This window comes from Salvelinus fontinalis, chromosome 31 (genome assembly GCF_029448725.1).
Source record: "Salvelinus fontinalis isolate EN_2023a chromosome 31, ASM2944872v1, whole genome shotgun sequence".
Classification (NCBI taxonomy): domain Eukaryota; kingdom Metazoa; phylum Chordata; class Actinopteri; order Salmoniformes; family Salmonidae; genus Salvelinus; species Salvelinus fontinalis.
In genome coordinates this window covers 31,981,907-32,000,242 of record NC_074695.1, presented here as the reverse complement: position 1 = coordinate 32,000,242, position 18,336 = coordinate 31,981,907, and the positions used below count along the sequence as shown (strand labels likewise).

At 44.9% G+C, this 18,336-nt stretch overlaps 1 protein-coding gene across 4 annotated transcripts in view; it reads right to left on the bottom strand.

Moving 5' to 3' along the window:
• Positions 1-3: 3 nt before the first annotated feature.
• The window catches only part of LOC129830045 (solute carrier organic anion transporter family member 4A1-like), a 47,223-nt gene continuing 28,890 nt past the window's right edge, over positions 4-18,336 (bottom strand). For 2 of the 4 annotated variants that reach the window (XM_055892216.1, XM_055892214.1), the window contains exons 2-13: positions 10,453-10,523; positions 8,269-9,344; positions 6,898-6,988; positions 6,464-6,585; positions 6,225-6,336; positions 5,730-5,884; positions 5,218-5,488; positions 3,846-4,008; positions 1,911-2,089; positions 1,730-1,794; positions 1,478-1,626; positions 4-1,294 (exon numbers count right to left, since the gene is read on the bottom strand). In XM_055892216.1, the coding sequence (XP_055748191.1) occupies positions 1,115-1,294; positions 1,478-1,626; positions 1,730-1,794; positions 1,911-2,089; positions 3,846-4,008; positions 5,218-5,488; positions 5,730-5,884; positions 6,225-6,336; positions 6,464-6,585; positions 6,898-6,988; positions 8,269-9,097 (2,316 nt within the window). In that variant the 5' untranslated portion in view covers positions 9,098-9,344; positions 10,453-10,523 and the 3' untranslated portion in view covers positions 4-1,114. The remainder of the gene's footprint in view (positions 1,295-1,477; positions 1,627-1,729; positions 1,795-1,910; positions 2,090-3,845; positions 4,009-5,217; positions 5,489-5,729; positions 5,885-6,224; positions 6,337-6,463; positions 6,586-6,897; positions 6,989-8,268; positions 9,345-10,452; positions 10,524-18,336) is intronic. The other 2 variants (XM_055892217.1, XM_055892215.1) reach the window with 1 other exon arrangement.

Here is an 18,336-nt window from a genome sequence, read left to right as displayed (position 1 = left end):
CTATATGAGAAATCTGTGCTTTTAATTTCCATCATACATAAATTATCTAGATCACAAAACAGAAGAGAGATTGGGGCAATGCTACTTTGGCACACTTGTAGGTTTGGATAAGAGGCTTGTTGTTCTTGTTTTTATGGCAACTCATTCCATTAGTGCATTGTTCCGACAATTTATTACAACCAGCATACACTGCCGAAAAAACTCTCATATAATACCATTGTCTAAATTCATCAGAGCTGATTAGTTTTAAAGTGCAGCAATGTGTCTGGTTGTGAAAAAGGGTCTTGGTATTACCCCTTCATACAAAATAGTTTGTCGTGTTGTATGACACGTGGACAGGATGATATAGCATCATCATCTTCATGGCCTCTCTTGGGTTTTGTCTTCACTTCTGTTAAATGGCAGCCTGCTACAGGTCATTCAATGTCATACATGTGCTAAAGGCTGTCATAAATAGGTGTGTGCTCTTCCATTTGTTAAAATATATGTGTGTTATTTTCTTCAATAGGTATAGTTATAATAACAGTAAGTGCCTTTAAATACTCTTGGTCTATAGTTTTTATAAGTATTTCAATTCTGTTTCGGTGTAGATAAAAAATATGTATCTGTGATAGGGCAAGACAACAGGGTTGTTTTACGGGTGTAAATGCCTCTTTCAACACTCAGAAGGAATGCTTCATACTCATGGCATGACATAAGCTATACAAACAGCCCATATGTCACATCCCTTAGACCCTACTGGGAAACAAAACAAAATCTTCATTTAAAAATGTGATTTTGGACTGGTTTAAATCCCAAAAGCCATCAGGAGAAACCTCTTAGCTACTTCTCAGATTAACCTCTGACGCTATCTGTGACCCTAGTCTTTCATCACATAACACACCCCCCAAGTTCAGTGGGCTGGCAGTGGAGGGCAGGCCAATGGGATGAACGTGGGGTCAGTAGGTGAGACATGCCCTGGGGTGATGTGTCTATGTGTTGGGAGTGGCTATGAGACGGGCATAGGCTGGCAGTGATGGGGGTAGCAGTAGTACGCCACACACACCAACATACACATGCGGTGAGATGTGGGGTGATACACACTGTAGTGCAGGGTGGGTGGGGTCTGAAGTCATCATAACCTGGTGTGTACATTGGCGATGATCTCTGGTGGAAGGTCCTTGATGGGGAGGTCCCCCGTCTCACCCCCGCTGTCCCCCGGCCCATGGTCGGTGCTCTCACAGCTGCTCTGGTGCGACTCTGGAGGGGGCTTGTACAAAACACTGGCCAGCAGGAAGAACAGAGTGCCGAGAACCTGACAGAAAGAGGGAGGGAGCGAATGAGACATGCACTATAGTTAAAGTAGGGAGAATAGAATTCTCTCTCAGTTAAACAAACATTTGATATGGTTACGAGTATAAAGAAAATCCTTGAACATAATCCTCCACCTGCAAAAGGCTTAGATAACAGCCCAGACAACTTGTAGGCCTTGAAATACCTTGTAGATGATGCCAGCGATAAGGGTGTAGCGGCTCATGGCAGAGTTCTGGTAGAGATGGCAGGAGCCCTGCTCTCCACACTGGTCCTCCCACAGCAGGCATGAGATGTCGATCACAGAGCCAAATGCTATCGGGCCTGGGATCCCACCTTCAGGAAGAACATATCACATCATATAATGCTTGTTGTTGGGAATGTCAGGCTACAAGGCCATTAATCAAATCAAATCAAATTCAGCAAGCGCATACAGTACCTAGACTTCGCACCACAATCCATTGGATCCCCAGTCCAAAGGACCTCTGGTTGTCTGGAACACACCTGGAGGGGGAGAGCAGTTTAGAGACAGAGTTCACACACAGGTTTCTCTCTCATGCCTTGTTATAACAGGACTATACCACTGAGTTCTCTCTTTAGTCTGTCTGATCTGTACCCACCTGAGGGTAGCGGTGAGGGCTGGTATACTACACAGGAAGGTGAAGGAGATGATGATGAAGAGGAAGGTGAGGAAGGCTGGCATGTGGCTACAGGAGCTAGTGCATTTCCCATCCAATGCCAGGCCCTCCTGCCCCGATGTCACATTCCCACCCACCACACAGCTGCAGCCCGAGTACACCTGCACAGGGACACACCAGACAGAGTAAACACGTACAGTTGAAGTAGGAAGTTTACATACACAAGTTGGTTAGGACATCTACTTTGTGCATGACACGGATACTCTTTCCAACAATTGTTTACAGACAGATTATTTCACTTATAATTCACTGTATCACAATTCCAGTGGGTTAGAAGTTTACATACACTAAGTTGACTGTGCCTTTAAACAGCTTGGAAAATTCCAGAAAATTATGTTACGGCTTTAGAAGCTTCTGATAGGCTAATTGACATCATTTCAGTCATTTGGAGGTGTACCTGTGGATGTATTTCAAGGCCTACCTTCAAACTCAGTGCCTCTTTGCTTGAAATCATGGGAAAATCAAAAGAAATTAGCCAAGACCTCAGAAAAAGAATTGTAGACCTCCACAAGTCTGATTCATCCTTGGGGGCAATTTCCAAACGCCTGAATGTACCACGTTCATCTGTACAAACAATCGTACGCAAGTATAAACACCATGGGACCACGCAGCCGTCATACAACTCAGGAAGGAGATGCGTTCTGTCTCCCAGAGATGAACGTACTTTGGTGCGAAAAGTGCAAATCAATCCTAGAACAACAGCAAAGGACCTTGTGAAGATGGTACAAAAGTATCTATATCCACAGTAAAATTAGTCCTATATCGACATAACCTGAAAGGCCGCTCAGCAAGGAAGAAGCCACTGCTCCAAAACCACCATAGAAAAACAGGCTACGGTTTGAAACTGCACATGGGGACAAAGATTATACTTTTGGAGAAATGTCCTCTGGTCTGGTGAAATAAAAATAGAACTGTTTGGCCATAATGACCATCGTTATGTTTGGAGGAAAAAGGGGGATGCTTGCAAGCCGAAGAACACCATCCCAACCGTGAAGCATGGGGGTGACAGCATCATGTTGTGGGGGTGCTTTGCTGCAGGAGGGACTGGTGCACTTCACAAAATAGATGGCATTATGAGGTGGGGAAATTATGTGGATATATTGAAGCAACATCTCAAGACATCAGTCAGGAAGTTAAAGCTAGGTCGCAAATGGGTCTTCCAAATGAACAATAACCCCAAGCATACTTCCAAAGTTGTGGCAAAATGGCTTAAGGACAACAAAGTCAAGGTATTGGAATGGCCATGACAAAGCCCTGACCTCAATCCTATAGAAAATATATGGGCAGAACTGAAAAAGCATGTGCACACAAGGAGGCCTACAAACCTGACTCAGTTACAGCAGCTCTGTCAGGAGGAATGGGCCAAAATTCACCCAACTTATTGTGGGAAGCTTGTGGAAGGCTACCCGAAACGTTTGACCCATGTTAAACAATTTAAAGGCAATACTACCAAATACTAATTGAGTATATGTAAACTTCTGACCCACTGGGAATGTGATGAAAGAAATAAAAGCTGAAATAAATAATTCTCTCTACTATTATTCTGATATTTCACATTATTAAAATAAACTGACTGACCTAAGACAGGGAATTTTTACTAGGATTAAATGTCAGGAATTGTGAAAAACGGAGTTTAAATGTATTTGGCTACGGTGTATGTAAACTTCCGACTTCAACTGTATACTGGCTATCATTTATCTTCATTAACTAATGTATCTAATTTAACTAATTTATTTAATGTATCTTCATTCATTCATCTTCATTTAACACAGACCTGTTACACAGACCCTGCCCATCGATTTTTACAATTAGAGTTCTAACCAAAGTGAGATCTTTGCTGAAGGTTTGGTTCATTACCTGTCTGCCTGTTGAGATCTCTGTGTGGTTGATTGTGCTGCATCCTGCATGGCATGGGGAGTAATACATCACACCGTCGGCTCCACAGACTGGGTTATAGAGCTCTCGTAAACAGTGGCAATCTGCATTACACCCCACCGTCAGGTTGCCCCCCAACAAAGAGCTGAGAGAGGGAGAGAGAAATAGAGTTGAATGGTTATTTTCTATGACATCCATAATGTGTTGCTCTGTATGCAGTAGTATTTATTCTGTGTTATTAATATTAATTAGCCTGCAAACCAGTCTGTTTAGCTACGGCTCCACTCCTTAAACTCTGTGTCATTGCAAAACTATTCGTCGGTATGTAACCTAAACAGACTTGTACCATGGCTAACTGTTGATCGTTTCGTGGAATGGAACTGGAATAGGACAATAAGGAGCTGGTCTAGTTGTTGACTAGCTAAATATATTAATTTGCTTGAGGGGGAATGTCTTGTCTATCACATTGTGCATAGACATGCAGCTGACAAACTAAGAGTTTTAAACTGTAAAGTACTTGTCAAACAGCATACCCTCCTCTCCTCCCCTGGTGGGTTGTACAATCCCTCTGCTTCCTCTCTGTTTCTTAGTATTCCACAGCCAGAGGGCATCAACTCATGTGTAATCAACTCAGTGTTAATGTGTGTTGCTTTAATGTTGAGTCATTGGTGTTGTTTACTGTGGGCTACTCTGTATGCTTTTTTTAGTCTCTTAAGATTTTCATAATTCAATTGAGCTCGTCCTGATTTTCACCTAAATATCCTTACCATTGCCAGCAGCATACCACCCTGCATACCACTGCTGGCTTGCTTCTGAAGCTAAGCAGGGTTGGTCCTGGTCAGTCCCTGGATGGGAGACCAGATGCTGCTGGAAGTGGTATTGGAGGGCCAGTAGGAGGCACTCTTTCCTCTGGTCTAATAAAATATCCCAATGCCCCAGGGCAGTGATTGGGGACACTGCCCTGTGTGTAGGGTGCCGTCTTTCGGATGGGACGTTAAATGGGTGTCCTGACTCTCTGAGGTCATTAAAGATCCCATGGCACTTATCGTAAGAGTAGGGGTGTTAACCCCGGTGTCCTGGCTAAATTCCCAATCTGGCCCTCAAACCATCATGGTCACCTAATAATCCCCAGTTTACAATTGGCTCATTCATCCCCCTCCTCTCCCCTGTAACTATTCCCCAGGTCGTTGCTGCAAATGAGAACGTGTTCTCAGTCAACTTACCTGGTAAAATAATGGTAAAATAAAAAAAATAAAAAAAAATATGATAACGGAACATTACAGAAATAATGTCAAATAATCCTTCTAAAGGACACCGATGGTCTGTCTGTTCATTGCGCCTGGTCTGGGTTTACCTGTTGCGGAGGTTGTTGGCTTGCTCATAGTACTGTTCATTGTACTTCTTGTTGTACTGATGGCCCGGTGGCAAGTTGCTGCGGTAGGGAGCAGTCACCCCGGCCATAGGGGCATTGGGACAGTGGATGAGGAAGATGAATATGGCCATTAGACTGACGAGGGCACACACCATGCAGAAACGGATGATGCCACGGCAACGTAGGTTCAGCTTCTTCACAATGTAGCCGCCCAGGAAGGTGCCACCTCCGCCCGCGGGCACCACCATGTAGCCTGGTGGGAGGAAAGGGAAGGTTAATACCCATGTGTATGTGAGGGACAAGGATGGATGAGGATGGAAGAGAATGGAAGCATAACTAGTTAAATGGTAGTAGTGTGACTAAAAGAAGAGAAGTAGATGAGGTAGGGTCCTAATATAGTGGAGGGGGAAGGTGGTGTTTCAAATATACAATGTGCTAGAAGTGCATGTTTGTGTATGGGGTAATGTTAGTTGTCTGGTTCAGTAGTCTCTCACCGAACCATGTGGCTGCCTCAGATGCACTCAAGCTGAACTGAGACTCCAGGAACTTTGGGCCAAAAGTGGACATGCCAGCGATGAGGGTGGCCTCCGTGGCCCCCGCCAGACACAGGAAGAGGAAGGGAGGGTTCTTCAGCAGGAGCAACACTGACCTGGAGAGAGAGAGAGATCTCTTTAGTAAGACTGTATCTTCTTAATTAAAGGTCCATCCCTGACCCTGGAAAAGACAGCCACAGTGAAAATAAATACTTTACTACCATGTTATACGATGTAATCACTGTCCTGTTTCCTCTCAGTAATCCCCTGTTGCCATGGAGAACCAGCTGGCTTTCTGAGCCCAAGTGGGGTACAGGACACATAATAAACAATGTAGCTATGCATGAAGGGATTACACTATCGTCTATAAGTCTTATATCTGTGTGCGAGTTATGAAGTAAGAGTGTAGGGCTTTCTGGTGGTCCCTCTTGTGCCCTAGACTGTATGGTCTCCTACCTAGGCATGTCCTTCACTGACTTCCCAAACTGAGGGTCTGATGCACTGGCCTGACTGCCATCTTTCAGCTGGTGGGCCTCAGACACACGCATGGCCACATACTTCTGAGAGCCTAGAGAGAGAAGGGGGAAAATAGAGATATTCATGTTGATGGCAAAGATTGGGTTAGTTGCTGATCTGATTGTTTAGTGTTCTGTGTCCTGTGGTGCTGGTGAAGTGACAATAAATTGGTAAGTAACCTGGTAGTTGGCGTGGGTAGCCCAGGATGGGCAGGGCGATGACCAGCGCTGCTGCCCCTCCTGCAAGGAAGCCAATCCACCAGGCCCCCACCCACAGAGGGTTCTCTGGAGTCAGCTCCGTTCTACACACAGGGAAGGGGCACAGAAGAAGGAATGAAGAAGATGAGAAAGAGACAAAGAGGGAGAAAGAGTGTGCTAGGGGAAATAATTAAGTTGAGAGCTTTTTGGGGGGGTTTTGAGCAAAGGTTACACTACAAATGGCCACTAGATGGCACTACTCTTTATCTGTAGAAAGATTTTGCCCTGCTGCCATCTTCAATTTTAAGGTGAACCATTTTTATACAGTCTATGGGTCTAACGGATCTACGTTAAGTAGCTAACTCCCTGAGGTTAGTCCAGGTGTATGGTGGAGACAGAATAACTGAGGTACTCACGTCATGTGAACCTCTGTATAGATGTTGAGAAAGTGTCCTCCTAGAAGGTACCCTGCTGCTGGACCCACGATGGCTGCTGTATAGAAGATCCCTAAGGAAACAGAGTCCAGAGGAGAGCTGCGTGCGTCAGTTAGGGACTTCCTACTTCCTTTCAACTGAGTAAAAATACCTAATTGTTCCTGCTTTGATGGTTTGGTTTTCATCTGTGTTGTTTTATTGTGATAGATAAGCTCGCAGAAACAGAGTGCGTTCACTGAATCCTCACTGGGGTCAGCAAGGTGGAGAATGTCTTTGATTGCCTCTGTTGCCTTTGAAATTAGGATAGCGGGGGAGAGGCCCAATTCAAGGGCATATTATTGATGTCTGTGGTGAAACTGCTAAATGGAAAGATGGGAAGTCTAAGGGAGCCTGAAAGGGTCAAAATTGTAGGCCTCATTCTGGGTGTGACATTGATCCTCCTTGATGGTAGGTCAATAGGGAACGTCAGATGTGGCGGGGGTTTCTGTGGCTTGTCTGCTGAACCTCAGGTGGAGACATAACGTTGCACACATCCAATTTCAACAACTTTCACCTACAATCAAGCTCAATCAACAGGGATGTAACAGTCTGTTATTGTTTTAGAGTTAAATACTGCCTTTCCGAGCCATTAGATATACAACCCTCACTTTCACATCTAAGACCTATTTTTTACTGAGTCTTTCTCCGATGTGTGACATCTCGAAGGTCTAATCTATTCACCTATTACATCAGTGAAGCAGGCTCTGTTCTCATCCGGACTACTTTTCTGTCATTATAACTGTCTGACAAGTCTCACAGCATCCTGGTTACTGCTTCTGTGCAGCGTGGGTCATTCTGTGGACACACCTAATGGAGAAGTGACCACAGGGTTATAGATCACACAGGATATCAGTCATCACAGCAGCCACAAATACTGGCAGCACACTTCAAGAGTAGCATGACGCGAGTCTAGACCCCTCAAACTCAACTCCACTGCATTTTTTCATTGTTCCCCTATAGTCAGGGACTGATTTAGACCTGTGACACAAGGTGGGTGCAATTAATTATCAGGTTGAACAGAAAACCATTAGGCTACGGGCATCATAGGGTCAGAGTTGAGTATCCCTGGTTTAGACCATGAGCAAATCAAGTCATCTACAGTTCACAGTTCCTTTGACACTGTACATTTGGTGTTTTTAGTTACGTTAAAATCAAATATTGTAACATTATTAAACACAATTAAAACTATTCTCTGATGGATGACAAATATATGCACCACATCAAATCTGAAAAGTACACCTGAGAAAATACACATTCCTAAAAAGATTAGATAGAACAATGGTACTACAGTCAGCGTTGTGCTTAGTGACTCACCAATGTACACTGGAGCATAGCTGGACTTGACGTTCTCGTCCAGGTAGGTGACCCCCAGAGTGTACAGCGGAGTGGCTCCCACCCCGTGCAGGAACTGGCCCAGCATGAAGACAAAGCGGTAGCTGGACAGGCCCCCACCCTTGCTATCATGGCAAGGGCTGGTACGGTTTCCTGTGCACACCCCTGTCCGCTCAGGAATGCTGACATGGTATGGGGGAGTGGTGAAGTGAGGCAGGGCGAACACCAGAGAGCCTAGCGCCATGACTAGCACCCCCCAGCCCAGCCAACGAGGCTTGTGCCCCGTCCCACCAAAGTAACTGACGAAGGCCAGGCACACACAGGCAGCGATGTCGTAGGAGCTGGCGATGAGCCCGGCCTGGTAGCTACGCAGGTCAAAGCGCCTCTCTATGGAGGTCACCACGGTGTTGATGAAGCCATTGATGATCATGCCCTGGAGGAAGGAAGCCACACAGAGGAAGAAGAGCACCCAGCGAGGGGTGTTGAAGGTCTGGATGGCTCGGGGCGTCAGGGCCCCCCAGCCACACAGCCCTTCTGAGTCCGTGGGGATGAATTTGAGGCCCAGGGGGGTCTCTGTGGGCACCTCAACCCCGTAAAGCTGTCCAGGCAGAGGGGCAGACGCCCTGGTGAAGATGAGGTGGCCAGCAGGGCCTTCTCCAGCAGGGCTGCCGGGGCCTGAGCCCACTGGGCTATCCTCGTGAGAGTTCAAGGGGCTGGGTGTATCCAGGGAGGGGCCTATGGGGCCGTTCTGGAGGTCCAGGAGCTCCTGCTTGGAGCTGAAGGAGGTGTCGGCATTAAGTAGGATGGGCATGGCCCCAGGGAGAGGCTCTCTGACAGGGAGAGAGGGGGCTGGGAGACAGGTTAGTATTTTGGGGGAGGGAGAGACTGCTAAAAGATAAGGATGCTGTTCTCCTGTAGGCTACTGTCTGTACCCAGTATGTGCCTATGCCATGGAGCTGTCAAAGTCTCTGCATGTGGAAAGCACAGCTCTGCAGGAGGTCCACTATATCGGGGAATGGACAGGACGTGCCATTCTGGAGCCTCTGGGAAACTTCATCCTAAAGAGATGAGAGAACAGAACATATTTTGAAAATATGAAAATGTTGGGATAAAAAAAATCATGATTCTAATACAACACATTCATTTAAGACAATTCTTTTGTCTAGTGCCTGCTGACAGAGGACATCTGTCTCTGGTTGGGTTTAGCCAGGTCTCATGGTACTGTACTACACTGACTATTATCCTCCTGTGATGGTGCCAGGGCATTGGAGTGGTCCAGAGGACCAGAACAAAACACTAACGGGATTAGCCGGGAGCTTTAGCACAACTATTACTGCTTTCTCTTATCTGTCCAGAACCACAGGTTTCCCCCAACAAACACAGCCCAGTTGTCACGTTCCTGACCTGTTTTATGTTATTTTTGTATGTGTTTAGTTGGTCAGGGCGTGAGTTGGGGTGGGCATTCTATGTTTTGTGTTTCTATGTTTAGGTCACTTGTAATTAGCCTTATATGGTTCTCAATCAGGGACAGGTGTTTGACGTTTTCCTCTGATTGAGAACCATATAAAGGTTGGCTGTTCACAATGTTTGTTTGTGGGTGATTGTCTTCCGTGTCTGTGTATGTTGCACCACACGGGACTGTTTCGGTTTGTTCGTTCATGTATGTAGTCTGTTTCCTGTTCGTGCGTTCTTCGTCTATTGTAAGTTCTCATAGTCAGGTCTGTCTACATCGTTTATTTGTTTTGTAGTTTATTCAAGTGTTTTTCGTGTTTTCGTCTTCGTCTTCCATTAAATTCATTATGTATTCACAACCCGCTGCATTTTGGTCCTCCGATCCTTCTCTCCTCTCCTCATCCGAGGAGGAGGAAGAACTAGACACCCGTTACACCAGTGGGCTAAAACTGGTTGAATCAATGCTTTTCCCACGTCATATCAACACATTTTTGTATGTGTTGCCGTTGAATCATCGTAGAAAACTGATTGAATTTGCCAAAAGTCATCAACATGTGAGTAATGGCCCTGCATTGGATAGCATTCGTTGTACAGGCTACTGACCAATTCTACTATTTTGAGTGTTTTTTCTGCGCTAATATTAACTTTTTTGGTACATAATGTTTCCGCTATGACCGAAAAGAGCTTCTGGACATCAAAACAGTGATCACTAACCTCGATTTGGATGAAGATTTCTACTTCAACGAGTCGGAGGCGCAGGACATACTGCTCACCCTGGAAAGGCCCTAATCCCAGAGACATAGAAAATGAAATAATTGCATAAGAGAGGCCAACTTGCGGGCACACTGACGGAACTACATTGGTGAGTGCATAAACCGCCTCTACCCTCCATTCTATTGGCGTATGTACAATCACTGGACAACAAACTGGATGAGATCCATTCAGGACTATCCTATCAACGGTACAGTGGTGGAACAAGGGCATGGATAATATACATCAAGCTATGTTATCTATTCATCGGCAGGCCAGAACGGCAACATCAGGTAAGCTAAAGGGAGGAGTTGTGTGTCTCTTTGTTATCCGATGGCATTGAGGAGTTTACCTCATCTGTCACCGGCTTCATTAATAAGCACAACAATGACTATGTCTCCATAGTGACCTTACGTACATATCCCAACCAGAAACAATGGATTACAGGAAACATCCTCACTGAGCTAAAGGCTAGAGCTTCTGATTTCAAGGAGCGCCACACTAATCCAGACACTGATAAGAAATTCCGCTATTTATTTATTTATTTTATTTACCGTTATTTTACCAGGTAAGTTGACTGAGAACACGTTCTCATTTGCAGCAACGACCTGGGGAATAGTTACAGGGGAGAGGAGGGGGATGAATGAGCCAATTGTAAACGCTATGCCCTCCGAAGAATCATCAAACATGCAAAGCAGGACTAAGATCGAATACAGGACTAATCCTACTACACCGGCTCTGATGCTCGTCGGATCTGGCAGAGCTTGCTATCACGGATTACAAAGGGAAGAAAAAAAATAACGGTAATATCTTATGTTTCACTGAGACGTGGTTGAACGACGACACGGATAATATAGAGCTGGGTGGCGAAGTCTGGTAAGACGAGGGGCGGGGGTCTGTGTCTATTTGTCAATAACTGCTGGTGCGCAATGTCTAATATTAAATATTAAAGTCTCGAGGTATTGCTCCCCTGAGGTAGAATACCTCATGAAAATATATTGTGTTTTTACTTTAGTTTATTTAGTAAATATTTTCTTAACTGTTCTTGAACTGCACTGTTGGTTAAGGGCTTGTAAGTAAGCATTTCACTTTAAGGTCTACACCAGTTGTATTCGGCGCATGTGACAAATAAAGTTTGATTATTACACTCCACACTGCTCTGTCCACCTGGACAAGAGGAACACCTATGTGAGAATTCTGTTCATTGGCTACACTCAGCGTTCAACACCATAGTGCCCTCCAAGCTCATCACTAAGCAAAGGACATCCTGACAGGCCCCCCACAGGTGGTGAGGGTAGGCAACAACACATCCGCCATGCTGACCCTCAACATGGGGGCCCCTCAGGTGTACTGTTAAGTCCCCTCTTGTACTCCCCGTTTACCTACGACTGCGCGGCCTTGCACGATTCCATCATTAAGTTTGCCGACGACGGTGGTTGACCTGATCACCGATGACGATGAGCCAGTCTATTGGGAGGAGACTGTCAGAGAACACACAATGTGATGCCAGAAAAACAACTTCTCCCTCAATGTCTGCAAGACAAAGGAGGTGATTGTGAACTAAAGGAAACGGAGGGGAGCACGCCCCCATTCACATCGATAGGGCTGTAGTGGAGCGGGTCGAGAGCTTCAAGTTCCTCAGTGTCCACATCACTAAGGATCTATCATTGTCCACACCAGTGGTGGAAAAAGTACCGTATTGTCATACTTGAGTAAAAGTAAAGATACCTTCATAGAAAATGACTCAAGTAAAAGTTAGTCACCCAGTAAAGTAGTTATTGAGAAAAAGTTTTTAAAGGTATTTGGTTTTAAATATACTTAAGTATCAAAAGTAAAAGTATAAATTTAAAAAAAAAATCCTTATATTAAGCAAACCAGACGGCACTATTTTATTTTTTGTCTTTAGGATCGTAGTGAAGAAAAAGTAAAAGTTGTCAAAAATATAAATAATAAAGTACAGATAACCCAAAAATCTTCTTAAGTAGTACTTTTAAAATATTTTTGACTTAAGTACTTTACACCACTGGTCCACACACACCAACATAATTGTGAAGAGTGCACAACAGTGCCTCTTCCCCTCAAGAGGCTGAAAAGATTTGGCATGGGCCCTCAGATCCTTAAAAAGTTAAACAACTGCACCTTTGAGAGCATCTTGACTGTCTCCATCACCGCTTGGTATGGCAACAGCTTGGCATCCGACCGCAAGGTGCTACAGAGGGTAGTGCGTACAGCCCAGTACGTCAATGGGGCCGAGCTCCCTGCCATCCAGGACCTCTTTTTTTAATACTTTTTTTTTACCCCGTTTTCTCGTCAATTTCGTGGTATCCAATTGGTAGTTACAGTCTTGTCTCATCGCTGCAACTCCCGTACGGACTCGGGAGAGGTGTAGGTCGACCGTGTCAGCGTGCACTGCGCCTGGCCCGCCACAGGAGTCGCTAGCGCGTGATGGGACAAGGACATCCCTGCCGGCCTAACCCGGACGATGCAGGGCCAATTGTGCGCCGCGCAATGGGTCTCCCGGTCGCGGCCGGCTGCGACAGAGCCTGGACTCAAAGCCAGAATCTCTAGTGGCACAGCTAGCACTGCGATGCCGTGCCTTAGACCACTGCGCCACTAGGGAAGCCATCCAGGACCTCTATTCCAGGCGGTATCAGAGGAAGCCCCTAAAAATTGTCAAAGTCATAGACTGTTCTCTCTGCTACCGCACAGTAAGCAGCGCCGATGCACTGGAATCAACAGGACCCTGTCTGGAACCAACAAGACCTTGAATAGCTTCTACCTCCCAAGCCATAAAACTTCTAAATACTATGTTAAATAGCTACCCGGACTATCTGCATTGACCCCTTTTGCACTATATTTTTCGACTTGCCACATATACTGCTGCTTGTTTATTAACTGTCACTTTACTCCTAGTTATATGTACATATCTACCTCAATTACCTCGTACCCATGCACATTAACTCGATACTGGTACCTCTTGTATATAGCCAAGTTATCGTTACTCATTGTGTATCTACTATTACATTTGATATTACGTGTTTTACTTTTCTATTATTTCTCTCTGCATTGTTGGGAAGGGCCCATAAGTAAGCATTTCACTGTTAGTCTACACCTTTTGTTTACAAAGCATGAGACAAATCAAATTTGATTTGATTTCTAAGGGCATTTATAATTTTTTATAACTTGTAACCTAAATCCAATGACAGGGTACAATATTTTGCTGATTTCATGTTGAAATTCACATTAGTTGATAACTCAACCATGTGTAAATCAAAATCCCCCATTTTACATGAAGACATATCTAGTCAGTGACTGTTCCCTATATACTGTACTCTCATTTTGCTCCATGAATGACGGTGGAAACACTTTGAATAATATCTCGGATTAAACAATGGTACCATATGAGAGTAATAATGTATACACATAAACCCAGTGATTGCATATGGTGCTGTGGAACAGAAGGTTAACGGGCTAACAGGTGAACCAAAGGTCACCCATCAGAGCATCGTCTGACCCCTCGATCTCTTAACCCACCTGACCTCGCCTCCACTTCTCATTCCCCACACAGAGTAAACAAGTTAAAAGGGATGGTAAAGCGGAGAGAAGTACTGAAATGTATGCTTAACTCTGTGAAGGGCTGAGTGTGTATGTGTGTGTCCATGGTTCAGACAGCTGACCACAGCCACAATAGGTTTCTGCATCAATAGCCCTATGCTTACATGACACTGTTAAACAATGCAAACACTAAAACATAAACAGAAACACAGTGCCCTTATACCCTAGGCATAGGAGTGGTTGACATTAAGCACAGTGTTGCCAATTTAGCAACTTTGTTTCTCTATTTAGCGAGTTTTCAGACCTTTTCCAGTTTTGGTAAAAAACGACAAGTCCGCCTACTTTTCAGGCTGCCTTGGTTTTACCACCAAGGGTTTTAATAGGATTTAGCAACTTTCCCCCCTCAATTCTGGCCTAAATGAGAGTTGGAGAAGCTGTCTGTGCAACAGATGTCACAGCAATTACCATTTAACTTGTTAGGTATAGTCCGTCTGTAACTCCATTCACTACTTGTAGCTGTATAGTCTGTTAATTTGTGTTGCTGGTCTTGGCTAGCTTAATGTTCCGGTAGGTAGGTAGCTGGCACTCACTCACGTGGCTGATAGTGCTGTTATGAGAAATATTCTAAGTAGTGAAACCGCTCTGGAGCAGACAATGTTGAAATGCAATCTTAAGACATGTTGTACTTTTCTTAAATGTAGTTTTGTAATTTACTAAAACAAGCACACAACAAGAACATTTCGTTTGAAAAAGATTTTGCTGTGAGCCAATGAGGTAACCTAGATAACCACAGGTTGTTTTCCTCACAGGCGGGCAGGGCCGCGCCGTTCTATCTAATACCAACACGGACTATGAGCTTACTAGCTATTATACAACGGGTGGTTTGGAATTCCCATTGTTATGTCCTATCTTGCCCATGATATACTTAAGTGGCAATGCCCGAGAAGCTGGTGTTCTGAGGATATATTGGCACAGGTCCCGTGCCAATATATCCTCCAAACACCGGCTTAGAGGGTATTAACATTTTTATACAACGGGTTACCAACATATTGAAATAATGATTGACATATTTTCATTAAAATCTCTATTTTTATTAATTTATTCATACTATTTCATCCTTCCACATGATATAGTCCCGATACAAATCTGGGGTTGCTACCCAAGCCGGCTTGTCGTTCGTCCTATCAGTTTGGTTGCCAGAGACGCGACCCAGTCATTCAGTCTTTTTGTTCTGTTTCTATGGACGCGACCCAGTTGTTTGTTCTAAATGTTCCATTGCCATACTGGCTAGCAACGTTCTTATCCCTTGCTTGCTAGCTAGCCAACTAACTTACAGTAACGTCAAACAGTGCAGCCAGAATAACAGCAAGGTAGCTGCATTTGCGTTTGTTTAAGCAGTTTTCTAGTGACATTTATTTGGATACATCCATAACAATGAGCTAATGATGCACAATTTCGCCTGGCATAGAAAATGTACTCTGTTGTCAGGACACTATTGTTCAGAGGAGCTAGCCAACAGCATATCTAACACAATCACTTCAAATTGAAGCTGGAAAGACAGCAAACTAGCTGCATTTTGCTTCATTTGACCTGTTTTCTATTGACATTTCTTTGTATATATCCATACAAATGATGCCAGCTGATTTATTATTTCGACTGGCTGAGAAAAGTTTCCTGCCTGTCTCTCTCATCCCGACTCCTGAAAGTGAATTACTATGGGACACCTGGAGATCGAATTTCAATATTGAAATAGACAGCTAGGTTAATACAAACCTCCGCGTTTGAAAATCAAAAATAAATGGGAGATAATGTCAAGATGCTTTTTATAGTGGAGATCAAGTTTATAAATTGCCTGGCTGGGCTGATGAGACAGTGGATTGAGCATTGAGATGGAACAGAGTAAATAGGCATTTCAACGTCATAGTTTTGCCGGTGGTAACTTGTGGAATATACACCGGCTAGAATGCGATAAGCATCCAGGATTAGATCCACCTGTTGTAGAATAAAGCAATAAATCATGAGAACCAAGGATTAAAGTGCATTATAAACTGGGTGGTTCAAGCCCGGAATGCTGATTGGTTATATCAGACCGTATACCACGGGTATGACAAAACATTTATTTTTACTGTTCTAATTATGTTAGTAGCGGAAGTTACGAATGTAACTATGGTTCTACGAATACCTGGAAGACAGTCAGTATGGTTGAAAGTATGGATTATATCCCTCGCATTCCGCGCAGGTCAAGTAATAATAACAACAAAGTCACGATGGTGACGTGACAGCATGGAATGACCTGCCCCCGCGGTTCATATACAACCGTACATCAAACCACACACTTTCTCAGAGGATCTTCTTGCCCAAAAGATTCCGAGTGACAGGAAAGTACTGACGGTCTTCCAGGTATTCATAGGACCATAGTTACATTCGGAACTTCCCTTCTACTTCATACCTTTCAGACCGTCAGTACGGTTGAAAGTATGGATGACTCATACCAACAAGGTCACAAGGAATAGCACTACGAACCTCTGATTAATGCACCAGTACCACTGGAAGAATGGCAGAGCCCATGGTGTGGAAGGATGCGATGTGAACTTTGAAAACCTTGAGAACGTGCAGGGCGACGACCAGATAGCAGCAGCGCATATCTCATTCTGGGGGATGCCTCTCAACGCAGCCCAGGACACTTCTGGTCGAGTGACATATCACAGCTTCTGGAACAGGGAGCCCTACTCCCTTGTAGGCCTGGGTGATGACATCCACAACCCAGTGTGAAAGCCTCTGCTTGGATAATGCAAGGCCTATTGACTTCCCACCAAAGCACAGAAACCGCTGCTCTGACTTTCTGTAGTGTTCCGAGGCTTGCATATAGTGTTTGATGGAATGGACTGGACACAAGAGATTTGCTCGCTCCTCCTCCGCATTCTGGAAAGGAGGAGGGCAGTAGGCCACCAGTTCGATGGCTTGATTGATGTCAAGGGGTATTAAACCCCTTAGGCAAAAAGGCTGAATAGGGCCATAAGGTCACACCTAGGTCATCTGCCTTCCATCGTAGGCAGACCGGGCTCATAGAGACCGTGTGGAGCTCACTCACACATTGCGTTGATGAAATAGCTAAGAGGAAAGCCATTTTCAGAGAGAACCATTTCATGTCCGGCTCCTCCGTATGCTCGAAAGGAGGTTTCGTCCAACAATAGCAGGATCGCAGCCATTCAGTAGAGAGACGGGCTCTTCAGAGGCCACACCCGTAGCTGAAGTTTCTCTTTGCTGGAATGTCATATCCTGCATTCCAACTGTGAAAGCAGGTCCTGTCTGTGAGGCAGCTGCCATGGCACTCCCTCCAGAAGACTGAGGAGGGTTGGAAAACAGGGTCTCGCTTGCCATCTGGGGGCTACAAGCAGCAGCATGACCCTGTGCAGCATTGCTAAGATTGGGGGGGGGGGGGGGGGGGGTTCGGATGGGAAAGCATACAGAACGCCCTGGCCATGTGTGGGCTAAGGCGTCCATGCCCTGGAGAACCAGAGGGAGCAGTAGGATGTTTTCGCTGAGGTGAACAGGTCCACATGTGCTGTTCCAAACCTCTGCCATTTCATCTTCACTGCTTGTGGGTGAAGTCTCCATTCCCCCGGGGGCGGTTTCTGTCGCGACAAGAAGTCTGTTACCTCGTCCACCTTGCTGGGGAGATGAATGGCTCGTAGGAAGGCCAGATGTGGTAGCGCCCATATCAAGAGTTGTTGGCCACCTGTAGGGACTGTACAGACCTTGTTCCCCCTTGATGGTTGATGTGGAACACCGTTGATGTGAGTGCCTTGCAAAAGTATTTATCCCCCTGGCGTTTTTCCTATTTTGTTGCATTACAACCTGTCACGTTCCTGACCTATTTATGTTAGTTTTTGTGTGTTAGTTGGTCAGGACGTGAGGTTGGGTGGGCATTCTATGTTATCTGTTTCTATGTTGGTTTTGGTTTGCCTGGTATGGCTCTTGATTAGAGGCAGGTGGTTTGCGTTTGCCTCTAATTAAGAGTCATATTTAGGTAGGGCATTCTCACTGTTTGTTTGTGGGTGATTGTCTCCTATGTCTGTATGTACGTTCGTACCACATGGGACTGTAGCGTTTGTTTGTTTCGTTTCGTTTCGATGTCGTCCGTTTCCTGTACGTAAGTTTATGTTTAGTTATGTAAGTTTATGTTCAGGTTTCGTTCAACGTCGTTTTCTTGTTTTGTAGTTTGAAAGTGTTTTGTTTCGTTTCGTGTTGCCATCATATTGTATAATAAAGATGGCTTATTTCCCAAAGCCT